The 25991-nt window shown below is 29.7% G+C and overlaps 1 protein-coding gene across 9 annotated transcripts in view; it reads left to right on the plus strand.

Annotated features, from left to right (window-relative positions):
* LOC106677846 (CCR4-NOT transcription complex subunit 6-like) overlaps positions 1-25991 on the plus strand; it is a 398718-nt gene that overhangs the window by 28907 nt on the left and 343820 nt on the right. Inside the window, exon 5 of one of the 9 annotated variants that reach the window (XM_014416002.3) lies at positions 2703-2785. The exons of the other annotated variants lie outside the window; for them this stretch is intronic. Coding sequence (XP_014271488.1) covers positions 2703-2770 — 68 coding nt within the window. The 3' untranslated portion in view covers positions 2771-2785. Of the gene's footprint in view, positions 1-2702; positions 2786-25991 lie in introns of those variants that run through there. 9 annotated transcript variants of the gene reach the window in all.

The following is a 25991-nucleotide window of genomic DNA, read 5'->3' on the forward strand; positions in this document are numbered from 1 at the left end:
TTGGACTTTACAACTGTGCATAATTATACATTTAGTAAAAAAAGATATATAATAATGAGTTATTAGTTGACCGTGGATTATATCTGAGGAACAGACGATTGGGGGTGTATTCAGTAAAGAACACAAATAAGTAAAAACTTATTCATTGGTGCCAACGTTTCGGTCAGAATTTCAGGCCTTCATCAGGGCTAAAATTCTTAGCCTTGATGAAGGATATCTGTTTTATACAAGTAATTATTTTTTCTCGATTAGCAATGAAGAACATGCAGATTATTGGTCGTGCGATGTCGCCTAATTACAGACATTTATTACTCCCAGGGGATAGCCTCAAAGGAATCTCCTAACCTCTCTATAGTTTTCATGGCGCAGGTGCAGACTAGCCTTAAAACTCCATGACTGTTTCCTTTAGGGTCGATTCGGCACTGTCCTTCTACGGATCCAACCCTCAGTCACAAAGCTATCTTGATCCACGGATTATGTTTTCTAGTGGTCAATTGGTGAACTAGGTCCTATACATTTTTTATCCTAAGCAGACCGTCCATGAACAAAACCTCCGGGCAGATATGATATCCTTCGCGATTCCCGATGTATTTATGTTTTTTTATTCTCACTCGGCTTTAAAATGTTTGTGATGTTATATTTCATGAAAGAGCTGTTAAAACAAGTCTTATAGTTTTGACAAAAAATAAAACACGGTTTATCTTATTACAAAGTGTGTTACTATGTTTACCATTTCTATAGCTTGTTATCGCTTGGTTTTATAAATTTAGTGTGTCTTGATCGGGTTTATAATTTTTTTTTTTAATTGATAGATTTATTTATTGATAGATATTACAATCTGCCACACAATTGTGGGCAATAGGTAATAGTGGTGAATGATCTCCTACATACTAAAATAAATTAATAAAAAATAAAAAAACTCTCTTAAAATATATACAAACAAAAGAATATACAAGATGAACATAATCAAACTATCTGTATGAAAAATAAATAAATAAAATAACATAATGATAAAATAATATATACAATATTTACACAATCGACCTGAGGATTCCTGAGCCCACTCTATTCCCCACGTGTGAGGGGGTAGAGCAGAGCTCAAGAGATCCCAGCGCATCCCTCTCGCCGCATCACTGGTGGTTTATAAATTAGCTGCGTAATATATCACTATCGTTGCGATTAACTAATTTAATTTATTTTTATAACGTTTATTAAATCAGTAGTTTCTACATGTTAAATCTTCAGTTTCAAAAAGAGGTTTGCCGTCAACCCAAAACTGTTTTTCCAACGAATCTATTGAAGTTAAAGTCTTGAAATAATTACTCATTATTAATGATTCTTTTGCTTTTGAGGTTTTTAGCAAAATTTTAAACCCAAGATGATTCAGGATCCATTTTTAAGATTTTATGTTCGGTTATAAATTACAAATTAGCTTTGATTTATTGATGTACTTTTTCTAATCAGACAACTACATCACACTGCTATTTAATATCTATTTGATGCTTTTTTTAAGTATTAGTTTGACCTTTTATGTAGACTTAATGGTTTATTTATAAAATTTTGTTATATTCCTGCTCACTAATAATTTTGATTGTTCTGTTTTTTAACTCATTCGTCAGGTTTCTAACTGGTTCAAAAGTATGAACAAAGGTACCAATTCAACTAGTTAAAAAATATGAATGATACCGTATTATATATTTTAATACTTTCTGCGCTCCTGTCTGGAGTACCGTATTTTCAGTTGGGCCTCCATATATTGGTAGTGTGGTAAGCAACGAACATGTTAATCCATCTACAGATATTAAATTTGTCCAAGAATTGTATTGTCATTACGATACATTCAAGCAATTGAGATGGTAGTATGTGATCCCGGGAGAAATACATTAACCCGAAGCACGCAAGGATATTAAAAGCAAAAGTTCATACAGAGCAGCAGGAGCGGTCTGGCTGAGTGCTTTGTCCTCCTTTCTCCGATAACACCCTTCCGTTTATTTCCGATACACTAAACCCTAAATATGGATCAGGGGTCTGTTAAATATTGTTAATTAACAAGAAATAATCTTATAATTTCAATGTATGCGTGCTTTCAAAATTTCAGTTCATTATCGAAAAAAAAAAAAAAATTATATGTATAATTTATTTGTATATAGATTTTCTCCGAGGTGTCTCTTGAATTTTTGCGAAGTGGGCCCTCATACTCATTAGCGATAATTGTGTTATGAAAAAAACAAAACAGTACAATCTAATAAATAATAATAATAATAATCTAGGGACGATTATAGTATTTTAAGATTGAGAAAAAGAAGAATATTACATAATTTCAGTATATTTCTTACAGTATAAATATCACATAGGATCGAGCAAATGTTATTTGAATTATTATTTAAAAAATTAAATTTAGTTACACATTCTTATTAAAATTTCTTTTTTAATAAAAAATAAAAGACAATTTCGACGAAATCAATTTTAAGAAAGATCTGATCCATCCTGATTTCCTCCTGTATGCCCCAAATATAAAAACATAAAATTCTCTTCATATACTATTATTCATATTTTATATTTTATAACTTTGGGGTTTTAAAAAATTAGTCCGTACATTATTTCAAAACTAATTAATATTGGATGATTAGCCGTGTGATTGTTGATACAAATCTTCAGCTATTCTTAAGAAATGGTCATGCATATAAATCGTTTATTTGTAGGTAAAAGATATAATTTACATGGTGACCGAAGTGACATTGGCTGGCATTGTACTTGGAGCTCTGACTAAGTTTGATGACGAATCTCCTCTCATCTGCTTCACAAATCGTAACTTTCTCCTGGTACGGCTTTCCTTTACCCTCCCTCCGGATTCATCATGCTCTGGATAAACTGTTCGTGTCTTTAAGTATTGAAAATATCTTCTGTTCGTGAAATCTGAAACCCATCACTTTCCAAGTTCAGATATTTGTATGATATTGTTGTTTTTCGAACAATACACTTATAACAAAAAAAAACATGTATTTTTCTTAAGTTGTTATTAAAAGTAAATAATGAGCGTTAAATAATATTTTAAATCATAGTCGTTAGTATATAACTGCCGGGATTGTCACTAAATTGTATTTAATTGTTTGACACATTGATACAGAAGCGTCCTTCGTATGACATTTTCAGATAAAGTTAATCTCTTTTCAAACACGTTGGCTGTTATAATAAATGCGTTATTTACAGAGGTTATCGTTTATATAAAATTGACATAAATACTACGCGCAAATTGTTATTTTATTTTTTTATTCCTTCAAAGAAGTGATTAGCAATGAGGCTCCGATTGCTTAATTTAATTTAAATATAAAGGCAAATGGTTTATTTTCTGGCTAAAACATTTCTTCAAATATACAAGGCTGTGAGAAGAATTCTATCATAATAAATTAAACCAGTTCAGTGTGTTTTTAATTTCTGTTTACGTAGTATGTTTCGGTAAATGTGTTATTTCTACTTTCCAATCAATTTTAATTCTGGCTTCTCAAATTTTAATTTCTGTTTACTTAATATGGTAATATGTTAATGTGTATTTATTATTTGTACTATTCAATAACTGAGTTATTGGGGCTGTAAATATCCAGTCGTGCCAAATACACTAAAATAATAATGAAATGAAATTTAAAAATAATAAAGTATGGTTAATGTATATTTGTCCCCTACCACTTCATCAATACCTCTACTATAGTTCTTCATTACATCGCAAAGATGGAATTCTTAATATTAATTGTTACCGTATAAGTTTAATGATAATTCATTTAAAATAAATTATGTCCCAAGGTTTCGGCCAACCTGTACATCAAGGGCAATCTTGATATAAATTCACAGCCTCACATCCAACTATCTGCAGACTATTCTGCCCAGATCTAATATGATAAGTCAAATTAACCTATATATGTCACTATTTCATTTAAACATAAATACTTTTAATTACAAATAATTTAACCACTGATATCACACAAAAAAAAACAACAACATAAAACACATTACATGTAACGGAATTCTTTGTGGGTTCTTCTTTTTATATTTATTTTTTGTTAAGTTATGTAATTCTGTGGTTTTATAGTGTACCGTAGTTTGGAATATCATAGAACTGCACACACAAATAATTCGATCAAGTATATCACCTGAGCGTTTTGTTTGGTTCTGATAAGAATTATCTTCTTGAGGGAGCCCGCAATTCCAGATATAGATGAGAACTTTTTTATTTTACTTTTTAAACAAACATACAAAGCATATGTTCTTTATTAAACAAGAAGACTCAGATTGTTACTAAAATAATCATAAATACAATACCAAAACCAAATAATTGTATAAAAATAAGTTGCTTGGTATGATTGAAAGTTACTCTAAACAAATCGTGACATAGGGTATTATTTTCGACTCTTTGTATAAGTTAATCACAGTTTAAAACCAAAATAACGTAGAACATCAGGAGTTGACTTAATTTTCTAATTCATGAACAAGAAACCCTCGATAATTCGTTATGATAATAGAGATTTAACAACAATTTAAAAAACAATTACATTATCTTTTATTTCTATCCGCTCTACAACCATCTATCTCCTTCACAATTTTTAAACCTTCAATCATGATGTTACATAAAAATAAGACGAACCCATCTGGTCCCTGAATGATCTTTAAATATTATTACAGAAATAGAAACAGTTATAGATCGACGAAACCTATACTGGACAAGACAAGTTGACCCTCCAATGTTCCAAAACCTGGATGAGAACAGAGGGTAGGGGAAGAAGATAATATTACCAGAGATAAACGGGGATCGCAGGACGGTGTGTGGGCCGAGGAATCCCATTGTTCACCATGTACCCGACGCCCTCTTCGACAACAATGGGTACCACGGCGACCATTCCTTTACTCTTCAAAAACAAAATGAAGACAGACAGCTATATCCGAGATATCACAACGATAATACTGATTCAGCAACTATAAATTAGAGATGAATGGGAGAAGATCATCCATATGAAAGTATGATAAACATTTTTTCCGACATTTTCAGATTGCAAAAAGTTCTTAGAAAATCAAAAGATTTTTTTCAAATATTGATTATTCCCTTCATTATTTTCTCTGGATCCATGTTTTAAAAAAAAACAATGAATTCAGATTAAAAAAATGTTATAGGCTATCATTACATTTAAGGATGGTAGAACCGTATTACAGAAAATGTTTAATTAGTGGATGTCTATTTAAAAAAAACAACAACAAATTAACGTAAAAACGTCATATAATTAATTAGTTGCGAAATGTATTAACGATATTTTGGTTGAATAAATGATAGTACATAATTTATAAGGTAAAAGATAATAATAGTCACTATTATTACTGTTACTGCTACATAAGTTATGTTAGTATTAATACTTTTTTTATATTAGTATCGCTCTTTAAAAACATTTTAATTTTTTTTCTAGTGTATTAATATCATAAGTTTATTCTTAATTTAAAACAAATTTGATCCTTTTTTTTCTCTCAACTTTATTCTTTACAACTCTTCCAACGTTTCGACCCTCAGGCCATTCTCAAGGATACTTTCATATTGATGTCATTTTCTTTTTTCAAATCTCAAAAATGCAGGCTAATTGCCTTTGTCCCATATAACCTTTTCTATATAATTTTTTTCTTAGATTTAAACTTTTACAAACCACTTCTCTTCTCTCCTTCATTTACATTTGCAAACTTAAACTGTTTATTAAAGTTCTATCAATGGGTAGATATTCCACTAGACTGTATCATGCCATGGCAATATAACTCACATTATATTTACTTGTGTTTTTTAATACAGTAATAAATATCAATAAATAAATTTTAAAGAATAACAAAAATTGAAAATCAAGTAAACCGCGTATATATTTTAAATATGCTATAAAAATATAGGTGAGTGACTTGATTAATCTATAATCATTTAACTAAGTATAACCAAGTGTTGCTAAATTACAAATATAGGGATGGTATAAAACAATAACAGCGACGTAAATCCTATCACAAAAGATCCCATTTCACTTAACTAAACGTACGACAGAGGATAATTAGAAAAGAGAAATACTTTGCTATGAAGTTATAAAAAGTAGGAACAGTTATTAGTCCCAGGTCGGTTGAAGCAATACCCCCGAACCACCTAACAAAAGTTCCAAAGAACTCAGAACACGTAGTGAAAACTAATTACCAAAAGTTTTTATTACTTCTCAAGATTGCAATAAATAACGAGGAAAATGGGGAAGGGTCTATTTACGGTAGGATTCGGGGACTCTTAGCGATATAAATCTCAGGGACGCCTACATTCAACCAAGACGGGGAAGAGTAAAGAAAGAAAGATCTTTTGAGAAGTTCTCCAGAAGTAACACTTCGTACTAAAGCTTCATTAAAAACAGTTTAATAATAGATAATAATCAGTAACAACCACTAATTTATTCACACAACTGAACAAATTAGTTATGAATTACGAGAGGAGGTAGAGCTCGTCTCAAGGACGGGTTTAATCACTGGAAAAATACGAAAGATAATATTTATTTATTCCATTTTATTTCAATTAAAAAAAAATTCCAGCAAACAATGGCTGCACAAACATAATTAAATACTATGATAATATAGATAATAATAACACATTTTTTAAAGGATTATCTACCTCCTGAAATTAAAAAGAACATTTAAAGTAATACCCGGTAAAACGTAGGCTTGTATCATTTCTATTGTACATTCTCAAAGAATAGTTTCAAAAAGATATTAATGTAGTGCAAAGTCTAGTCAAATTTCAGTTTCACTTATATTTTTTCCATCTATCCTTCCAACCTAATTTTTAAAAAATGCGATATTTTCAGGTTATTTTTCTAAAAATGTAATTTTTATTTTAAGAATTAAAAGAATGTGAATAAAACATTTGAACATGCAAATACTAAGTAAGACAATATTAAGTTAATATTGTAGTAATTTATAGCCTACATAAATTCAGTTAAACGATAATTTTCTCGGGATTTATCGTCCGAGCAAATAACTTTTCAAAACACTACTTCAAGGACGATAAATATTTTAATAAAGGTTAAAAGTAATATATTAATAAATAAGTTCTGGCAAGTACAGGCCAAAATTTTAACAGTTCAGCCTTCACACTCAGATATCAAGTCTGATCAATATGAATATAGTTAAATATCTGTAATAAAGCTTTCTGTATTGGCTCATTATTTAATTGTATTTTTTTTTTTTGTTAAAGTTCTATATTCGTACACAATTGACAAGCAATGAAAAAATGAGGAATTTAGCTTGGAAGAATATTTTTAATATTCTTTTCTACCAAATACCTTTCTTCTTTTTTCTAAAACTTAAAATTGACGTAGTTATAAAAACCTAAAAATTGAATTTCCAGTCTTGATGATAGAAATACAAAACCATTAAACAGAATGAGCTTCCACAATTTTTTTTTAATTTTGTACAATATTTTAGCTTCTTAATCAGTGCAGTTTAGTTTGTATCGATATTTGCATAAATGTGGAGAGTACTCGACGAGATTAATTTGATTTAAACGAGGTTTGATAAGGTTTCAAGTAGTAGTATTAATAAAAAAATTTAATTATTAAATAATTTGGATGTTTTGGGTTATCATTGCATAATTTTGGGTTTGTTACCGTTATGATTCCAAAACTACTATCATTAAATGTTATGATCGAGACTGGTTTTATTATTGAATTAAAATAAATTATATCCGATTAATTTTATTAATATATTCTTGTTTGAGAGTGGTATATTCTTTCATTTACATTTGCAAATGTAATTTGTAAAAAAAAACCTGCTTAAAACAGGTTGCAAATGTAAATGAAAGAAAGAAGAGAAGTGGATTGTAAAAGTTTTAAATTTAAGAAAGAATTATATAGAAAAAGTTATAGATGGGACAAAGGCAATTAGCCGGCATTTTTAAGATTTTAAAAAAGAAAATTACATCAAAATAAAGGTATCCTTGAAAATGACCTGAGGGTCGAAACGTTGGAAGGTTTTGAAAAGAATAAAGTTGAAAAAAAAAGGATCAAATTTGTTTTTAAATAAATTATATCCAATTAAGTCCCGATAATCTTAATACTTCTAAAGTTTTGGCCAACCTGAACATCATCAAGGGACAATCTTGGGTAAATTAAAATAAGAAACAGAATCAAAATATGTAATTTGAAACTAATTTAATAACATAAAATAAAACTATGATATTATTGTCAAATTCACTGAAGACGCTATTTTATTGAAAATACTACGGTTTTTATATCAGGCTGGTCGTTTATAAACTTTGTTTAGATAAACACATAATTTTGAAAATGAATGCGGTTGTGGTAATGATGCGCATCCTATTCTGTTCCTATTGTCCCATCCAGGAATTATGTTTCATTTCTGGTGGTAACGCTCCTTTTCATCATTGTGGTCATTACTTCATTTGTTAGCCGTCCTTGGCGACTCCTAGCATCGAGATAAGAATATTAAAAAAAAAACTATTAAAAATCTGGTAGATTTATCTCTTGGGCCGTTAGTTGGATTGCTTCCGGTTAGGGTGGACTGGAAACGATGTTATCTAGTTATTATGGATTTGAATGAGTTGTCAAGGTTTATGCACTGAAGATCGAAGCAGAGGTTCGCAATTTATAACATTTCCACAACGGAGCTTTTGGTTTGAACACTGGATGTATTGTTTTTGAACACACACCATTCCTAAACATACTAAGGTTAGGACCTTAGTAACCCTAAGAAAATATATAGATTTTTTTTTAAACAAATACCATTGGAACCTAAAAGGAATTTGACCCTCTAAAGCAAATAACAGTTGAAATATGAACTTTCAAGGGCATACAGCAAAAGCGGAACGTTCATTTGTTTGATATAGATGACTCGAATACCTCGGGTAGGGGAAAAATAAGTAAAAAAAAAACCCCTGACACTGTTTTTCATTGGGCCCTATATGCCAGCAGGTAGAGAATTTATTGATACTGCTCCCAGTCCAAGGGAATCCATGCATTGCAAACTGCCACTTGCGAACTTAGTAATCTACTGCAATAGTCTCCCTCTCCATGACATTATATTTAGTGCTCCGGCCTTTCTCCTGGGAGCACTGTACTTTCCCTACAGTACTCCGTAACTTTTATAAGAATCGATTGTTTTGTAGAGGTTAATTTTTTCTTCTCTTTAATAAGCTTCCATTCCTATGGCATATTCTATAAAAATATTGTTTTTTCTATTCACTACTGTTAATGACAGTCCTAATTCGAAAATTTATTTTAAATAAAATAAATATGAAAAGTCTTTCTTAACTTGATAATTAATATATTTGTTTATATTTGGGAAAAAATCTGATGCAGCAAAATCGTGAAAAAAAATCTTACACGTACCGAAATTGGATGTTTCCACGTTTAATTTTGATACAAGATAATTTATGTTTTTCAAAAAAAAAATGTACATTATAGCGCTTATGATGCTAAAAAAGAAATCATTCAATAATGTTTTTATGAAAAAGTAATAAACCACGAAATATGACCATTTTGAGTCAAATCGAAATATGATTTTAAATTGGAGCTTGTAATTGTTGCATGAACTAACTTCTCTTATTTTGTTGGTGGATGCTTACTATTAAAATTCCCCAACAAGAATGATGGAAGTGTTAAAACAGTTGTTTTTTTCTAGTGTATTAATATCATAAGTTTAGTTTTGCTGTTAAAAGATCAAATAATTACTTTATTATTTGTAATTTTTTATTATGAATTAGTTATTCTTTTGTTATTTATAAATATTCTGAAAAAATAACATTATTCTAATTAAATTATTTAAAGGATGTTATTTCAAGATGTAAATCAATAACCATAAAAAAACAACAAAATAATTAATAAAAACAGGGGGAAAATATATTATTAACTATGTAATTTTACCTAATTCCAATATATTGCGTGAAATCATTTTTATCCTTTGTCATAAACCTATGACTTCATGACCTACAGTACCCTTTAATAATACTGGACTTATTTCTGTGAAACAAATTCACTACATACTAGACAAACAGCTTGGATTCCTCATACACGACTCAAAAGAAAGGAAACCTCACGTCGAATCTGACTGTTTCACTGACACTTACCTTGCAAACGGTATAAACTTCCCATTAATTACAAAAGACTGATTTACATGACTATAATAAGGCTTACTGGTACTTACAGAGCTGAGCTTTTGGACTCCACTACACTATCCAATTTCTATCGTATCCAATCCTTATAATCCAAAATCCTCAATACTCCTTTCTTTGTCACTAATAAAGCCATCCAACAGGATCTAAATGTTGCCGATTTGTCTAGCACCAAATATCACTCCTACTATATTTCTTACCCTCCCCCCCCCCAACCTACTTGTTTCTAACCTTGCATTTTCTTGAAAAAGAGCAATGAAAAATTGTTCCGTCCTTGAACCTTTTCCAAACCCTGCTTTAAAAACTTCAGATTTTGCGTTTTCACGATTTCCGCGTAAATTTGATAATTGCTAAGAAAATTTTATTTGAAGAAATTACGAACAAAATTAACAATTCAAGTCGTGAAACAAGTTCATACGACGAGTATAGTTCCTGTAATTCCATATTCTAAATACCATATTTCCCGTTTTTAAAGTTTTATTTCTTTATTATTATTTTTTTGCGATGCATTTTTGAATGATTTAACTACCTAAAGCTCTTTTCTTTATTTATTAAAAAGTTCTACAACATATCTAAAAAATTTTCTTATGGTTAATCGAGGAAAACCCAAATTTCGGTACGTATAAGAATTGTTTTCACCATTGGATACCGATTTTTTCTAAAAGATACCTTTTATTTCTACGGTTTTTTCTTGGTTATCACATGGAGTAGTCCTATTCAAAATTTATTCAAAAATAAACTATTGCATCTAGACGTCTGTTTTGATTAATTATTATTATGAATAATTAATTAACTAATCTGTCATTAGCATATGAAGTGGATAGTTGTGACGGTTTAGGTAAATAATCTTTCAAATATTTTTGTACGCTCTAAAATTTTCAAGAAAATGTATTTGAATTTATTTTTATTTCCAACTTGGTCACCGTTTCAACCTTCAGGTTTTAGCAATTATTTTGATTTATGTTTTTGAAATCAGTTGTATTATTTTAACTGTTCGATGTATTAATTATTACGAATTGAAGTATAAATTAAAAACAATTACCAAAAAATGTGATCTACCCAAAATATATATTATGAATTCTTATATGGTTTTACTTAACCAATAAAGTATCTTCTCAGTCGCCTTACTTTTCTTATAAAATTAAATACTTTTATCATTTAGGAGTATGTTCACTTATAATTAATGAGTAATGAAGTTTTCATTTATTTTTTGTTGAATTCTTTAACACTGGAATGCAATTAAAAATTAATTATTTAGTAAAGAAATCCAAAAGCGATTTTAAGCCCATGAATATAAACTATCTGATATCAGATTTTAATATATAAAGGAGATTAATCTATTACAGTTATACTATTCAGCATTCGAATCTCTGAAGTTTATTATCTGAATATGTCGTGGGCATATTGACGACCTGATTTGTTGAGTCAGTTTTCCTTCCGTTATTTGGCCCAGTAAAAAAATCATATAAGGAAAAGTAGGAACCAGAGTGGGGCTATGTCAAAGAATTTATAGTCGTAATAAAGCTTTTTAAGGAGGAGGGTCATAGTAGCATTAAAACTTTATTCTCAGAAAATTTAATAATTGTCTACATATAATATGTACAATAAAAAAAAATTAATCAAAAAGCGGTGTAACACTATGACGAACTTTTTTTTTTGGTCCTTGAGGTTTTGTAAAATTTTAACGTATTCATGCCTTAACATTTTCAAAATGTATTCGTTTACGAAGATATGCAAATACATTTTTTTTTAATGCGAATTAATGCACAAAAATGTTTTGAAATTAATAGCAACGTCATAGAACTGATTCTAGTGTTATCACAGGGTGATTTCTTCTTCATTGGGCAAATCTATTTATATTTGAATGTTCATAATGGTTCATAGCTAATTTTTGCCCATCTATGACATCAGTTTCCATTTAAGTTATTACATAAATATTTTGCTAATAAAAGTGTATATATATTTTTTTTAGTTTCAATTAATACAGATTTTTAAAATTATCCTAAAATTTCTCAAGAAGCGTGTTAAAACTCCCTCTTGACCATTTTCTAATGTATTTAATTACTGTTTATTAATTAAGCATTAAGAAGGGACTAAATAAAGGAAACTTAATTACAATTAACCTGAATCGTGAGAAAATGTAATTAGAAGTAAGGCTCTTCTTTGCTCCAGTTGAGTTTCCTTCTAAACTTACTGACATGAAGCACCGCTGTAATTCTTTTTCCAACTGTCACGTACAGCTTTAGTGAAGAAATGTTGTTATCGTTTAAAACTTTAAGGAAAGTTGTCGAGTTTAAATGGAAAAAAAAAAAGCAAAAAAGAAAGAAGAAAATTAAAAGTGGAAGTGATGATGTTTTACCAAACTGTTACATTAGTAACAAAAACTTTATTAACTTGGAACCTATTCACAAGTGAGTGTCACACACTGGTTGATTCCTTTGTAGTATTGTTGTTAATTAATCTAACGAAATTTAATTATTAATATAATTTAATATTTTAAGAGCAGCGTTACTTGAAATAACAAAGTGTTTGGTTATTAACACGTTGCCAAAGGCCCCGTTTTAACGTGCAGTATTAAACATTTCTTAGCGTTCAAATCAGTTGCTAAACATTAATGATGTATTAGTAATAGAATGGAATGAAGAAATTCAATCAAGAGATAATGTACGGTAAAATTGATTCAGTTCTCGAAAGAAAAATACTTTGCCGTAGTTTCAAAACTGATTCGAATATTTTTTTTTTTACTCTTACTTTTTAAAGAAATAAATATCATTATAATATTTGAAAGGAATGTGTGATTACTTTCGCAAACCCTTATCTGTAATGTGATACTGTGCTCTTTTTCTTTTACACTTTCACGAATTATTTTGTCAAGTAATTTTGTTGTTCAACAAGCATGAAGATTGGTTTCTTTGTTTATATGCATAATTCATCTGTCTTCTAATTTTAAAGTATTCCACGGTTACACCATAGCTCCGTATGAAATTTAGCATTAAACAAGTGACTTATATAAACCATTTTCTGCATTTTTATCGATAATTACATGCCGTTTCGACATGTCGAATCCTGAGACTGTGAATTTTCTTTTTTATAATATAAAGAAATATGTTTTAGAATGTCTTTTTTCATTTATTAGCATACAAATATGATCGGAATTTATTTTTATTAATAATTATGATACACATAATTTTATTATCTATTATGGTAATAATTTTCTGTCTAACTTTTCTCTATATTTTGTTTTATTATTATTTAGGAAATGAGAGGAATTTTTAGTTTTTTATGTTTGTGCTTATAGTTTTCCAGACATATCAATATGTTTTTGTAATTCACGGATTAGTCCTTTCTACAAAGAGAAAAAATTTAGATTATAAAAAAAAAATTACAGATATAAAAATTATTATAGAAATGTTTTCTTTACTATTGTATAGATTTTTTGGGTTGCTGAATTCCGATTTGAGGTTTCCCGCCTCGGCAGCCTTCTAATTTCACAACAAAAGTTGAAATACACAACGCAATTTTAAGATTTTTTCAGTCTTAGGTTTATTACTAGAAAACTAAGCATTTCCTGAAAACTCGCAATATTTCGTACAAAGTGCGAATGTATTATTTCATTTTTTGTTAAACTCAGATGCCATTAGAACGCTTTAAATAAATAGCATTTTTCGGTTCTTTGTGAAACCGCAACTTTTCGGTTCTCTGTCAACGCAGCTGTCGGATTTGACTTAGGTTTACTTTGTAAACCTAATTAGTAATAATACTTTGTTAATTTGTAAAATAATTAGTTTCAGGCATATTCCAGGCATTTACCTTTTCTACGGAGAACTGAAAAGTAGCCTTTCTATAGCGTAAATAAAATTAGCACGCTGTAGTAGCATATCAGTTTGTTTAAAAACAAATGAAACATAAACGTTTTGTATAAAATTGTACAGACTTTAATTTTATAAAGTATAATATTCGATAATATAATATCTGGGTGTCGAGATTATTTGGTCAGCAATATTGAACTACATATAGATTTTAAAAACTCTTGCTTTTGTTTCTTAAAAACATATTTTATTGTATTACTTTCCTTAGAAATTTATGTCAAAGTGAATAGATAAAATGTTCATAAGCGTTGAATTTGAGGGGTCTGGGACCCTGCTTCTATCATTAATGATAACATTAACTTCCCTCCTCTTTGATAAAAGGAATAAATTAAAATAACTCTATTTTGTTTTAAATTCATTCACTCTTCATTATAATTCTGCAACAAAATTAGCATCATTGGCTAAACAACTTTAAGACCTTTTATTTTAACACCAGAAAAATGATATTTTAGCAGTTCATCAGTAAAACTGTGTATGCTATTTTTTACTAATGTAAATGTGACCATGGGGAAGATTTTAAATTTGTTGCTTTCGTCTACTCATAGTTATTAACTATTTCTTAAACCGTCAAATATCCATTAGCAATTATTTCTTCTTAAATATTTTGTTTTTATATATTCATTATTTTTTTTCTACGGTACCGCTACATTATGTAAATCGTCTTAAATGAGAGTTTCTTGTAAAATTTTGAATATTATAGATTCTCTACATTTTTTAAATATACTTTTATTTGTTCTACTCGTGTATATTTATTTATTTGTATTTATTCATCACAATATTTTAAGATACAAAAAAAAAAAAAATTGAATTTGATATTCCACCCATCAAATATGAAATGCATAAATATATTAAGTACGTGAATAGAAATAATGGTGATACAATTTTTATCTTCCGTAAGCTTTGGAATAACTGATTTTTAATTATATTTTGGGCTATATTCATATTTACATTTAACCTTCTATTTTGTCGATCTTGAGAAACACTGAATAGACAAAAAAGATTTATTTTTACAACTGTTTGATCTCTTCAATTCTTCTTCGTTCTTCGTTTATACTAACAAGGGAAGGCACATAGAGAGGGTTACCTATTTTTACTTAATTATTTTTTGGTGATTCTACATCCAAAAATATTAGACTTTTGGGTTAGTTTCTGTAGGTCCTAGTGGTAAGAAAAGACAATATAAAAAATATATCAATTAATAAACAAAAACTATATGAAATTATTTTATATTTGTTTTTTGTTTATTCATCTTGTCTAGTTCCCTCATTCACAACAACCGTAATGAAGACTTACAGAGTGGGTCGAAACGCTGTCCATTAATATATATTTGAAACTATATCTGTATTGCTTTTCTCGTGCGTAAACCCATACCATGTCCTTCTAATAAATATTTTTTATTTGCTGCCTGAGTACAAACAATAAAATAAAAATCCTTAGAGCCAAACTTTGGAGTTCTAAGGAAGCAATCATGCACATATATATTTTATTGTTAATGAAGAATAATATAGATAAAAAATGTTGAAAAAATCATTTTTAAAATTAACATTTTTTTTTGTTCTGCTCTTGCGTCTATTGGTAAGTACGCCGTAACATCAGTCACTTTGTTATGCAGAATAAAAAAAAAATTTAAAACAGTGACATTTCTCTTTTAAACGTGCAAGCATGTGAAATGATATTGTTTTAAAAATTGATAAATATTTTAAAGATAGAGAGGTCTGTCTTTTTCACGAAGTATGAACTTTGGAAGATGTAAAACTGAATTATGGATATGAAATTAGATGTTATTTTTGTCCTAAAGAATCTTGTTGAAGATAAGCAATACTATTTTATACTAGCTCTTCCTACTATTTCCACGATTATGTGATAACAATATTATAAATGAATAATTTTGACTGAATTCAACCCACTTTTCCATTTATACCCTAAAGTACTTGTGCACTTATGAAGTTCAGACAGACCTTAACAGGTTATTATGAACATCCGACAGTCACCCAGCGAACCAATTAACACTTCTTTACTCATTCTTCATCCCGCCAGTAATTATTACTTGCAGTGGTTACTGTTGTTAGTTATAGTTATTATAGTAACTATTAAACTGTTCACTAGTACTAAACTTTATTACACAGCTTTCTTACATGTGGCGGCAAGCACTCCTTTTTCTTCTTGCTATGGTTTAATTTCCCACTTAAGCCGTGAACCTTCTTTCTCTTTCACTTTTGCTTTCTCCTTAACCTTTTATGTCATATTAGATAAAACCGGGGACAATTATGCTTACCCTCGTAAATGTTTGCGTTTTCCTTATATCCAACGGTACCCTTTTATCTAATGATGTATTTTCATTAGGGGTTTTTACGTTACGGTTGCTGCCTTCTTTTCTCAACGACTCATATAGTGGAGGAAAGAAAGCTCTTTGTGTTATTTTATATGTATACTGACACGCACGTTATGGCCACCTCAATGTTGAAAGTTCATTATTTTGCTAAAATACTTTTTCCTCTGACAGAAGTATATCAACTGTAGATTTCGTGATCCTTATTTCTTGTAGTGACTAATCTATGCGAGGTTATAGAGCGTTGCTCAAAAACTGGTGCGGTGCGCGAACCACAATACTTTCACTTACTATAAAAAAAATCTTAAAAAGGGTTTTCCAAGGTGAAATAACGAATATCAACTTTGATCCTGCCATTAATACAACGATTTAACAAAAGATTTCGTATCCGTAGTACATACATATTACAATACTTGTGGTTGTTCGATTTTAACGAAAAAGTGCCATGTACACTATATATTTTATACAAATCCTGTTGAATATTTTTATTTTATTCGGGCTTGTGTTTTTGAGCTGTTCACACACAGGCCATTTTGCGTGACTTGAATAATTGGACTCAGGGGACCTCAAAACGTGTATATCCGTCGATTCCAATGAATCAAAATTTAAAAATTTGCACCATCGCGATACTTCTCCATTCTATATATTTCAGATATCGGTTAGTGATAGTAAAAAAAAAGCTGAAGAATTCTTCGGAATCAATTTATAATTTAATTTTAATTTAGTTGGGACCTATTCTGTTTTTTAGGTAAATAAAATAAGATATTTTGAACATCTCATGAGACGCAGAAATAAATAAAATGTGTATTTCAGTTGATAAAGCTATAAAGAAAAATACTACTATAGAAGTTAAACTTGAATATAACTGGATAACTTGGCCTGATTTATGGCATACAAATATTTCAGTTAATTTATAATTATAAATAGTTTGTTACTTCTTCGTTCTTAATTAATAACTGTTTTTTCGGTTTTAGATTGTTATTATTACTTACAAGTGAAGTTTCAGGGTTAAATGAAAAAATAATGCTAATTATTATTGTTTTTTGCAGTAGTATTAGTTTTTTTAAAAAAATCCATAAAATACGTTTTTCTAACGACCACTTATTTCCTAAAACTACAGAATTAACTAACACCTATTTCCAATGCTAGTTAAGACCCATGAAAGCACATTTTAAAAAAAAGTATGACCGTCGGATTGAAAAAAAAACTACTCTTCATTCATGCTCTGAGCACACCCTTGGCTGTCTACCTATCAAGGTTCTATTTTTATTCTTTTTTTTTTGTTTCGTGATTTAATAATAATACTTGTTAAAGAGACTGTTAATAATAGTCTCTCTTTGATTAGAACTGACCCTATTGTTAACGGTGTCATCAAGTACATTCACTGACCTAGAAAATTGTAGACTGACTGTACTATGTTCGTAATCCCGTCTTAGTCATTCACCTTTTACTATCTCTCCACATTGTTGTTTGTTACTTATTTTTGAAATTTTATCTCACTTTTTATGACTCGAAGTAATTGTTGTTTCAAAAACAAAATTGTTGAAGCAATACATGATTCAACTCAGACATACATATATACGCAACCTTAAACATTTACATAATTATTATGTAGACATGCTTATAAAAATTTTATCATTTTTATTTTTACTAAATAGTTCTAAAAAAGTTTTTCTTATTTCCATGAAAAATAGTGGATGCCCAAAGTCTTCATTTGTATAAATAAAAAAAAAAGGTTCGATTTTTTATAAAAATGTCAGCATACAACATAATCTCATCCTTTAAGGATGAAATCTTCGAATAAAGGATAAATCTAGAAAAAAATTCCTAATGATTGAATTAGGACGTCAACTAACTATTTTGATTTATCTTAATCCCGTTCATTTGGAATTTTAGGTGTCACTTCATTACTTCAACGTTTGTATTCCATTTTCTAACTTTAATTTTCAAAATTTGTTTTTGTGAGAGCAAATCTTTTTAAAATTACATTTAGGCCATCAGTTTCCTAAGAAGTTTCATACTGATTCAAGGATGAGCATGTGAAAAAATAAATAAGGAGCATATTATATTATATTATCAAAAGGTATTATATCCATTTCTCATAAATACAGATTTTTTTGACAAATTAAAATTCTATATCTAAAAATTATTTAATGTATTTCAAAATTTAAATTTTCTTATGTCGAAGGGTATTACAAATCAACTTTTCAATAGAAATTTAACTTATCCACATGAGATGCACCATAACAATTTTTCACTATTATATATTTACTCTCGTATTTTTTAAAATTATTTCCTTGGTCTATAGATTTTAAAATATTCTACACAACAATGTATAATATAATAGCTATAGTTTACTTGACATTAAGTCACGGCTTATTACGTTTTTACTACTGTGTCGTAGGGATTCTACTAGTTTTCATGACTGCCGCTAGATGGCAATTCAGTTCAGCCCTAGTTATATAGATTTATCTCACATTTTTCTTTATAAGAGCTTTTTTGGATGTAATTTATATTTTTATTGTTTGAGAAAATAATACCACATATTCCAGAATAACAATCTCGATTGTTTGGTTCCATCCCTCTATTATCCTTTAAAACGAGCATTGTTATCCATTTTTACATATAATTCTGGTTTCAGGTATTGTAATAATTTTAAAATTAACACAAAAATAAGTGGCTGATGAGGAATTTTTGTTTTTGCATATTAATTTTGATTCGTGTTCTATTTTATTTATTTATTTATTATTATTATTTTTTTTTTAGATAGAGAGGAGTATTATTTACGTTCCATTTGTTCACTGCTTTTTCACCTCTGAATTTCTAAATTTTTGTTTAAGAAAATTAATCTTTAAAAAAATAATAGTTATCATGGATAAGTAATTTTTGTTAAAACTATTCGACATAAGAAAATTTATGTTTTGAAATTAACTGAATATCTTTTTACTGCAGAATTTTAATTTATCATTAAAATCTGTATTAATAAGAAATGGATATATTACTTTTTAACTCAATGCTCCTCATTTATATTTTCGCAAGTCCTCTAGAATAAATATTAAATCTATTTAACAAACTAACGGCCTATCTGTTATTTTTTAAGACGAACTTTCTTAAACAAAAAATTCGTCGTTGTTTATATCCTAAGTATCTTCCCCAGTGGTGATTTTAAGTTTTGGATTACTTTATATAAGGGAGCTGTAGGGATCGGATCTAGTAGGCAGTGGCCTGGGCGGAAGCAAGCGGGGTGCGGTTTCCTTTGCACCGTTCAGAAACAATGTACAATCCCAGCGTGTGCCCTCCCTACAAAACAAATCGATAAGGCAATGGAAGCGACCTGAAAGAAGTAAAAAAAAGATTGCTCAAAATGAAAGAGTACGCCGAATTAAAACGGCTATAAAGCTTTTCGAACTAATTTCAGATATTGGAAATAAAAGTCTTTCATTTCAAATAAAGTTGAAACTCAAGTTCGACCTCCAGAAGTTATTTCTTCATTCCCGATTCTATTTCTCATTTTTTATCGTCAATAGGTTTCTCTCTCCCTTATTCCCCGCTTTCTCCAATTTTTCTTTTCAATGTTTTTCTGCTCTTTTTTTTTTTTTAGATCGAGCCTTTTTTTTTTTTTTTACTCTGTTTCCGCTTGAGTCATTAGTCACTAGTAATCGGCGATACTTGTTTTGTTGCAATGATGTAATTTAATTTTTGTACTGAATTTTGGCAGTTTTGTAGGAAGCTCATCCTTGTTATTGATGCTGCATTGAAATATGGATGCAATATAGTCAGTTAGGCTATTTGCAAACAGTGAATATGTTTTATAGAAGAAACCAAATTAATAACTAACGAGTTTGTGAATGTGGAACCGTAGTACATTCTACATTCGATATATTGTAATGTAGTTCTAATAATGCTATTCTAAATGTAATATACTTTGATGAAATTATAGGTGTGTCGATTCACTGAATTTCGACTGAACTATATGGTATTTATTGGCTTTAAAACATTCGTATTCGTTTGGTTAATTAAAGACTTGTTTTACAATTATGATTTGTTTAGCTTACAATTTTTGTACTTAATCAATGTTTGAGGAATCAAAACCATATATAATTTTAAAACAATACGGAATTTAATTTAATAATAAAAATTAATAAAGAAATATAATAATTTCAAATCTTGAATATAGTACGTTTTGGTAAAGTAGTTCCATCTTAAGTTTCTATAAATTTCCTTAGATATTTTGTAAGGATTTAAGACCTTCCTAAAAACTGCTTGGGTTCCATTTGATTATTTACGTATATTTTTTATGTATGACCCCATCAGTTCTCTTATCGATCAACTGCGCAAAGAGGAAGTTCATATCAGCTTTGTCGATGAATAGAAAAGTATCTGTTGAATTTTAACTGTGAAAAAAAATATCAAGTAAAATTGAATGACAACAATTTACTATATCATAATTATATATCCCTTACTTTAAATAACGCGTGCGTAAACGTATTTTCCTTTACATACTTATATTTCTGCAATATCTCGTCCGTCCATTTTTATTGTCAATTAACAATTTACTCACCCTAATTATTTATCTTTCTATATGATTATTACTACTTTAATTATACAGCAGCTATCGATTTCTGCTCTCTATGTTCGCTTAAAAGGTTTGATCTAATGTTATTGTTTTATTATTATATGTTTATTTTTTAAATAATAGTTTCACAAAACCCTTAGCTTTCTGGTTGAACAAATTTCAACTCAGTGATGTTTCCTGTATCCTCAGTTTTAAGGTTGGGGTCGGCCCTTTGATTTTAATTAGTATTTGGTTTTTATAACTAATCCTAAAACGGGATGAAATCTTTTCAAACAATTTTAAGAAGTACTAGGGGATATGATCTAGATCTACGTTCTTGATAGTGGGCCACGAGGAGTCGTTAAACCACAAGTTCTGTCCTGTCAAATAAAGAAAAATGAAAAAAAAAATGTTTATCCTCTGCTCATTTTCGGTAACTAGCGGCACAATTAACGGCATTGGGTCCAAAACAAGAAGAAATGAGAACCGTTTACTTTCCATTCATTCTCTTTCTGATTACTCTTTTAGCCTAGAGAACCAATGACCCCGAAGAACGGATCTACTGAATCATCAACTTCTGCTGTATAATTGTGACTGCGGATGTCTTTTACAAAGAACAGTACAAAGGAGTTTTTAATCTATCGAGTATAAGTTTCATTTGATCTTCTATTTTTTTGAGAAAAAAAAAGTTTTTCCTTTTTCTTTTTTTTTTTTTTTATGGAGGCTCGACTTGACGAAAACAGATCTTGTCGCTATTGAAACTATAATCGTTGAATCAATCTGTTACAGATATTGAAGATTAATTTTTTAGAAAAAAAAATGTGGCGCTTAAAAACGGGTCAATGGATTTTTCGCTAGCACTTTTTGGCATATCACGTATTAGCCCCGGAAGGAGTTAATTTGAACATTGGTTGCAGTGGGGCTACTGCCGCGTTGTGGGCTACATCTAGCTCACGTTCTCTACGCGGGAGAAAGTGCACGGCCCCAGTGCTTTTGTTGGGTAATTTCAGATGGAATATGATTAATTTATAATGTAGGATGGCTATTACGGAAGGTCGAGATATACAGCACTTTTAAGTATTAATTTAGATCCATGTTTAAAAGATAAATATGTAATTTATTTTTTGTATAACCGAGTGATGGTTTTCTATTTGTAGTTATTATAGGAACAGACTATTGGGTACAATAACGATTTTTTAGCTAATTTTTTTTTTTTTTTATTATTTCCTTTGGGGAATAAATTAATGAATAAGTAGCATTCAGAAAGACAAAAATATTCAATTATCAGCATATTTTCAGTTTAGTTTTAACTCTCATATCAAACTAGACCACATTCAAAAAATATCATAAAGTTGCACAAAATTAATCCTGATTTATTTTCATATTTAAAATTAGAAATGGCCAGAACCAGAAACCGTTCCTTCCATAACAAACTTCTCAACCACCCAAATCCACTTGTTTCTAACCTGGCTTCTCCTTCATTACCTAATAATCCTCCTAGGCGTCTGAAAAGAAGATGGTCTCGAGATCTTCTCCTCTAGAAATGTTATTGGAGTTCTATCAGTGGGTAGATTCTCCACATGTTAGTATCATGTCACTGTGTCACCTACAGCAAATTTACTTGTTGTATATATGTGTATACAGTTGTAAATAACAATAAATAAATTATTAAAAAAAAAAATTCAAAATATACCTTATATAAATTTCGTGGATAATTTTAAATTTTATTTATTGATTGAAGAACAAATTGATTACTTTTCTTCATAACGTATTGTATTGTATTTACTTAATAGTGTAGTGCATTGTCTAGTTAGAAATAGAGTTAGAAAGACTTGTAAAATAATTTCTTTTAGTGGATCTGATGTAAAACTCATTGAAAAAGACTAGATTTGAATGTTAACCACTCCCTAGCAGTGCATAGGGCTAAAATGGCAAGATGGTCCCCGTTTATTTTTAGTTTTATTCATAGCTAATCACTCTTAAAATTACTAGTAACTTAACTATGTAAATCAAATCAACGTATATTGTAAAATAGAATTAAAATTAAAATAGACAAGGATTAGAACTGAACTGTGTGACGGTAGAATATAGCCAACTGCCTCGGTGTAGTTTTAGCTCGGTTGTTAGTGACTCCTGATTTTGCTCCATTCCGGATTAATTTGCAGAAAGTGTTCCTACAAAATGGCCCGCTTGTGTGTGGGTGAGCTTACGAGAAAACATTGTTATAATCTTAAAACAATATACAAACTAAATGAAATCAGTGCTTCCCTTGTTATTTTATAATGTTCGGCGAAGACTGGTATGCGTTTTAACCATTTAACAAATTATTGATTTTATTCTCTATTTTGGTGTATCTCTCTCTCTACAGACAGGATGTTAAAAAAAAATATCGCCACTGATGTGCACATAAAGGAGGAGTCATTCTAGCACCATTATTTGCCTTTCCTTCAAAATCGATTATTTTTTTTTTAGTTTCGTCACTACAATTCTCCATAGGTGATGTGTCGATATATTTTTCTCTGTACCATGCTTAAAAATAATTGTGGAACTGAGTATTATTTCTTAAGTAGTTTCATGTTACTCTTGAAAGGAATTTATTTAAATGAAAATTATGAGTTTTGTTGAAATCCTAACAGCTCATTTTAGGTTTCACAACTTATAAATACATACCCACTAGGCTTTGTTTTTTTCTTGTAACCATGGAAAGCACTCGTTACCAAGGTGTTTCTTCTGGATTACCCTATAGAGATTTTACTTCCCAGATACTCCGGAAGGGTCTAAACTTACTTTCGGCCCGGAATAGAATTTGCAAGGGCAAGTAGCGCATGTAGGATCCGCTAAGAGGATGGGAGGATGGAAGGATGGACCCCCAATATCTGCACCCCCTCAGGATTATAACCGGACAGCCGCTTGTTTACTCTCCTTCGGCCGCTCTTCCTCTATGTATACATTTATATACTCCGGGTCTCCTCCCCTCGATCGATTCCAAGGTAGCCCTTCCCATCAACTGCCACTGACATGCCGGGTCCGGTCTGGAAAAATTATTTTCTTTCAGTCCTTTCTTTATTAATCTACTATGTGAGTGTTTTGTACATGAAAGAAACGTTTGTACATAGATCAATGTAACTTCCGCACTTTTTTTTTATTCTCTCATTTTCTATTAGAAAAATTTCGAATCGATCGAGAAATTTCTATTGGCTAAATATTTCTTTCGATATTTCAATGACAATGATGTGTCGTTTGAGAATAATATTCACGGGATGAGCAGTGTATAGAAACATTATTGTAACCAGAAAGGAGTGTTCAGTTTGTCACGCGATATTATTTGACGGTATATGACGAAATTGATATCATACCGCAACTTTCTTCCAAATTTGGGCCAAATCGGACATGCCGTTTTCGAAATGTAGTTGTACCGAGAAAATACGTTGACACGTCACGTGCATTGTCGATAATAGTGGACGGAATCTGATAAAATCTCTATGGGACCAACTAAACATCAACACACACAATCTTTTAAAATTTCATAATAATTAGATTCGATCTATTACGGTCTAACATAAACGGTTTATCTATCACGATTTTTTCCCTCTGAATCGGACTTAATGTTCTTGAAAATAACGGGTTGGTAATTAAGAAGTCAATTCTTTGTTCAGATTTAAAATGAAAAATCTCCTGCTTTTATAGCTGTTATATTTCAACGTAAATATATGCTGGAAGGTAATGGGTGTAAAATAAAAAACTAACCGTTAAAAATAATTATTAATGTTGATTTGTGTTTAAGACTGACTGTTAAATATTAATTATAGGCTTCGATCTGGGAAATCAATCGTAAATTATTTTGCTAGGAATTGATAATTATTTTTGTAGGAATGAATTGCACTATTGTTTATTTGGAATAAGTTACAAGTCTATGAATTCTAAATTAACGAATTGTAATTTTTGGTGCATACCATTATTTTTATGGAATATATTTATTTTGTTTTTCACAGACCACATTATGAGGGAAACAAATGAAACAAAGACATCATTCACAAACAGTTTTCGTATTTTCATAAACTTGAATTTACCCAATATTTTAAACAAAGTATTAATGTGTTATTAACGACGTATCTATTTGAGAAAAAAAAACATACACTTTCACGCCTTTAAAGTTAGTTGGAGGAGATACAAATTTCGAATTACTCATAATTTTCCAATTGCGTCCAAATTAAAAAATACCTTTAATTCACCATCACAATACTCATTCGTGAGAGACCATTTAACATTAGGTCTTTTTCCTACCCTAACGGTATTTATTTCTGTCATGAAGACTTTTTAATCAGTCCCATTCATCTTCTATGAAACAGAGGTATTTCTGACGATTCCTATTGAGACAGAGAAACAAAACTATTTGCCGGCACAATAGTAATGAGTCTTCAGTTCATCGGTAGGTTGATGAACCTGTTAGTTCAATGCACTTAATTCGGTAGCATTGTCTTATCAAAGTTCTGTTGTCATTTCCTCAGGCTTTATCTTCTGTTCGGTTTTGAATTGATTTTATCCACGTAGATAATGGATGGAATTGCAATCAACAGACTTCTAGATGTTTTATATTATAGTATAATCCCGTTTATCCGTCCTTGTAGAGACGTAGGAATATCCAATTAATTAGGAATGGCGGTTAATCCGGAATATATAAAAGAAAAAAAATTGTATATTAGGTTAACATTAAAATACAATACTTATGTATTACAATCCACTTGTAAATACTAAATTAGGAAATTTTATATTAAACCAGGAAAACATCTAACTTAGATGAAATTAGAATTTTGTGCTCAAGTATGTTTAAATTAAATTTATTTGACCAAATTATACCAACTCTAAAGAATAAATTCGTTAGCTACATGACGTAATTTAAGTTTACTAAGGATCATGTAGTTTGGAATAGTATTTACAAATCTGTTTTTTCTTTTTATTATTTTTTTTACTGACATTTCTCACTATTAAAAGTTACTTCTACAAAAGGTTTGGCACAAATGAATAGAAAAGCGTAATGTAATTACCAAGGTAAGACCTTTTACAGAA

This window comes from Halyomorpha halys, unplaced genomic scaffold (assembly GCF_000696795.3).
Source record: "Halyomorpha halys isolate HHAL.00 unplaced genomic scaffold, Hhal_1.1 Scaffold110.1, whole genome shotgun sequence".
NCBI classification, from domain to species: Eukaryota; Metazoa; Arthropoda; class Insecta; order Hemiptera; family Pentatomidae; genus Halyomorpha; species Halyomorpha halys.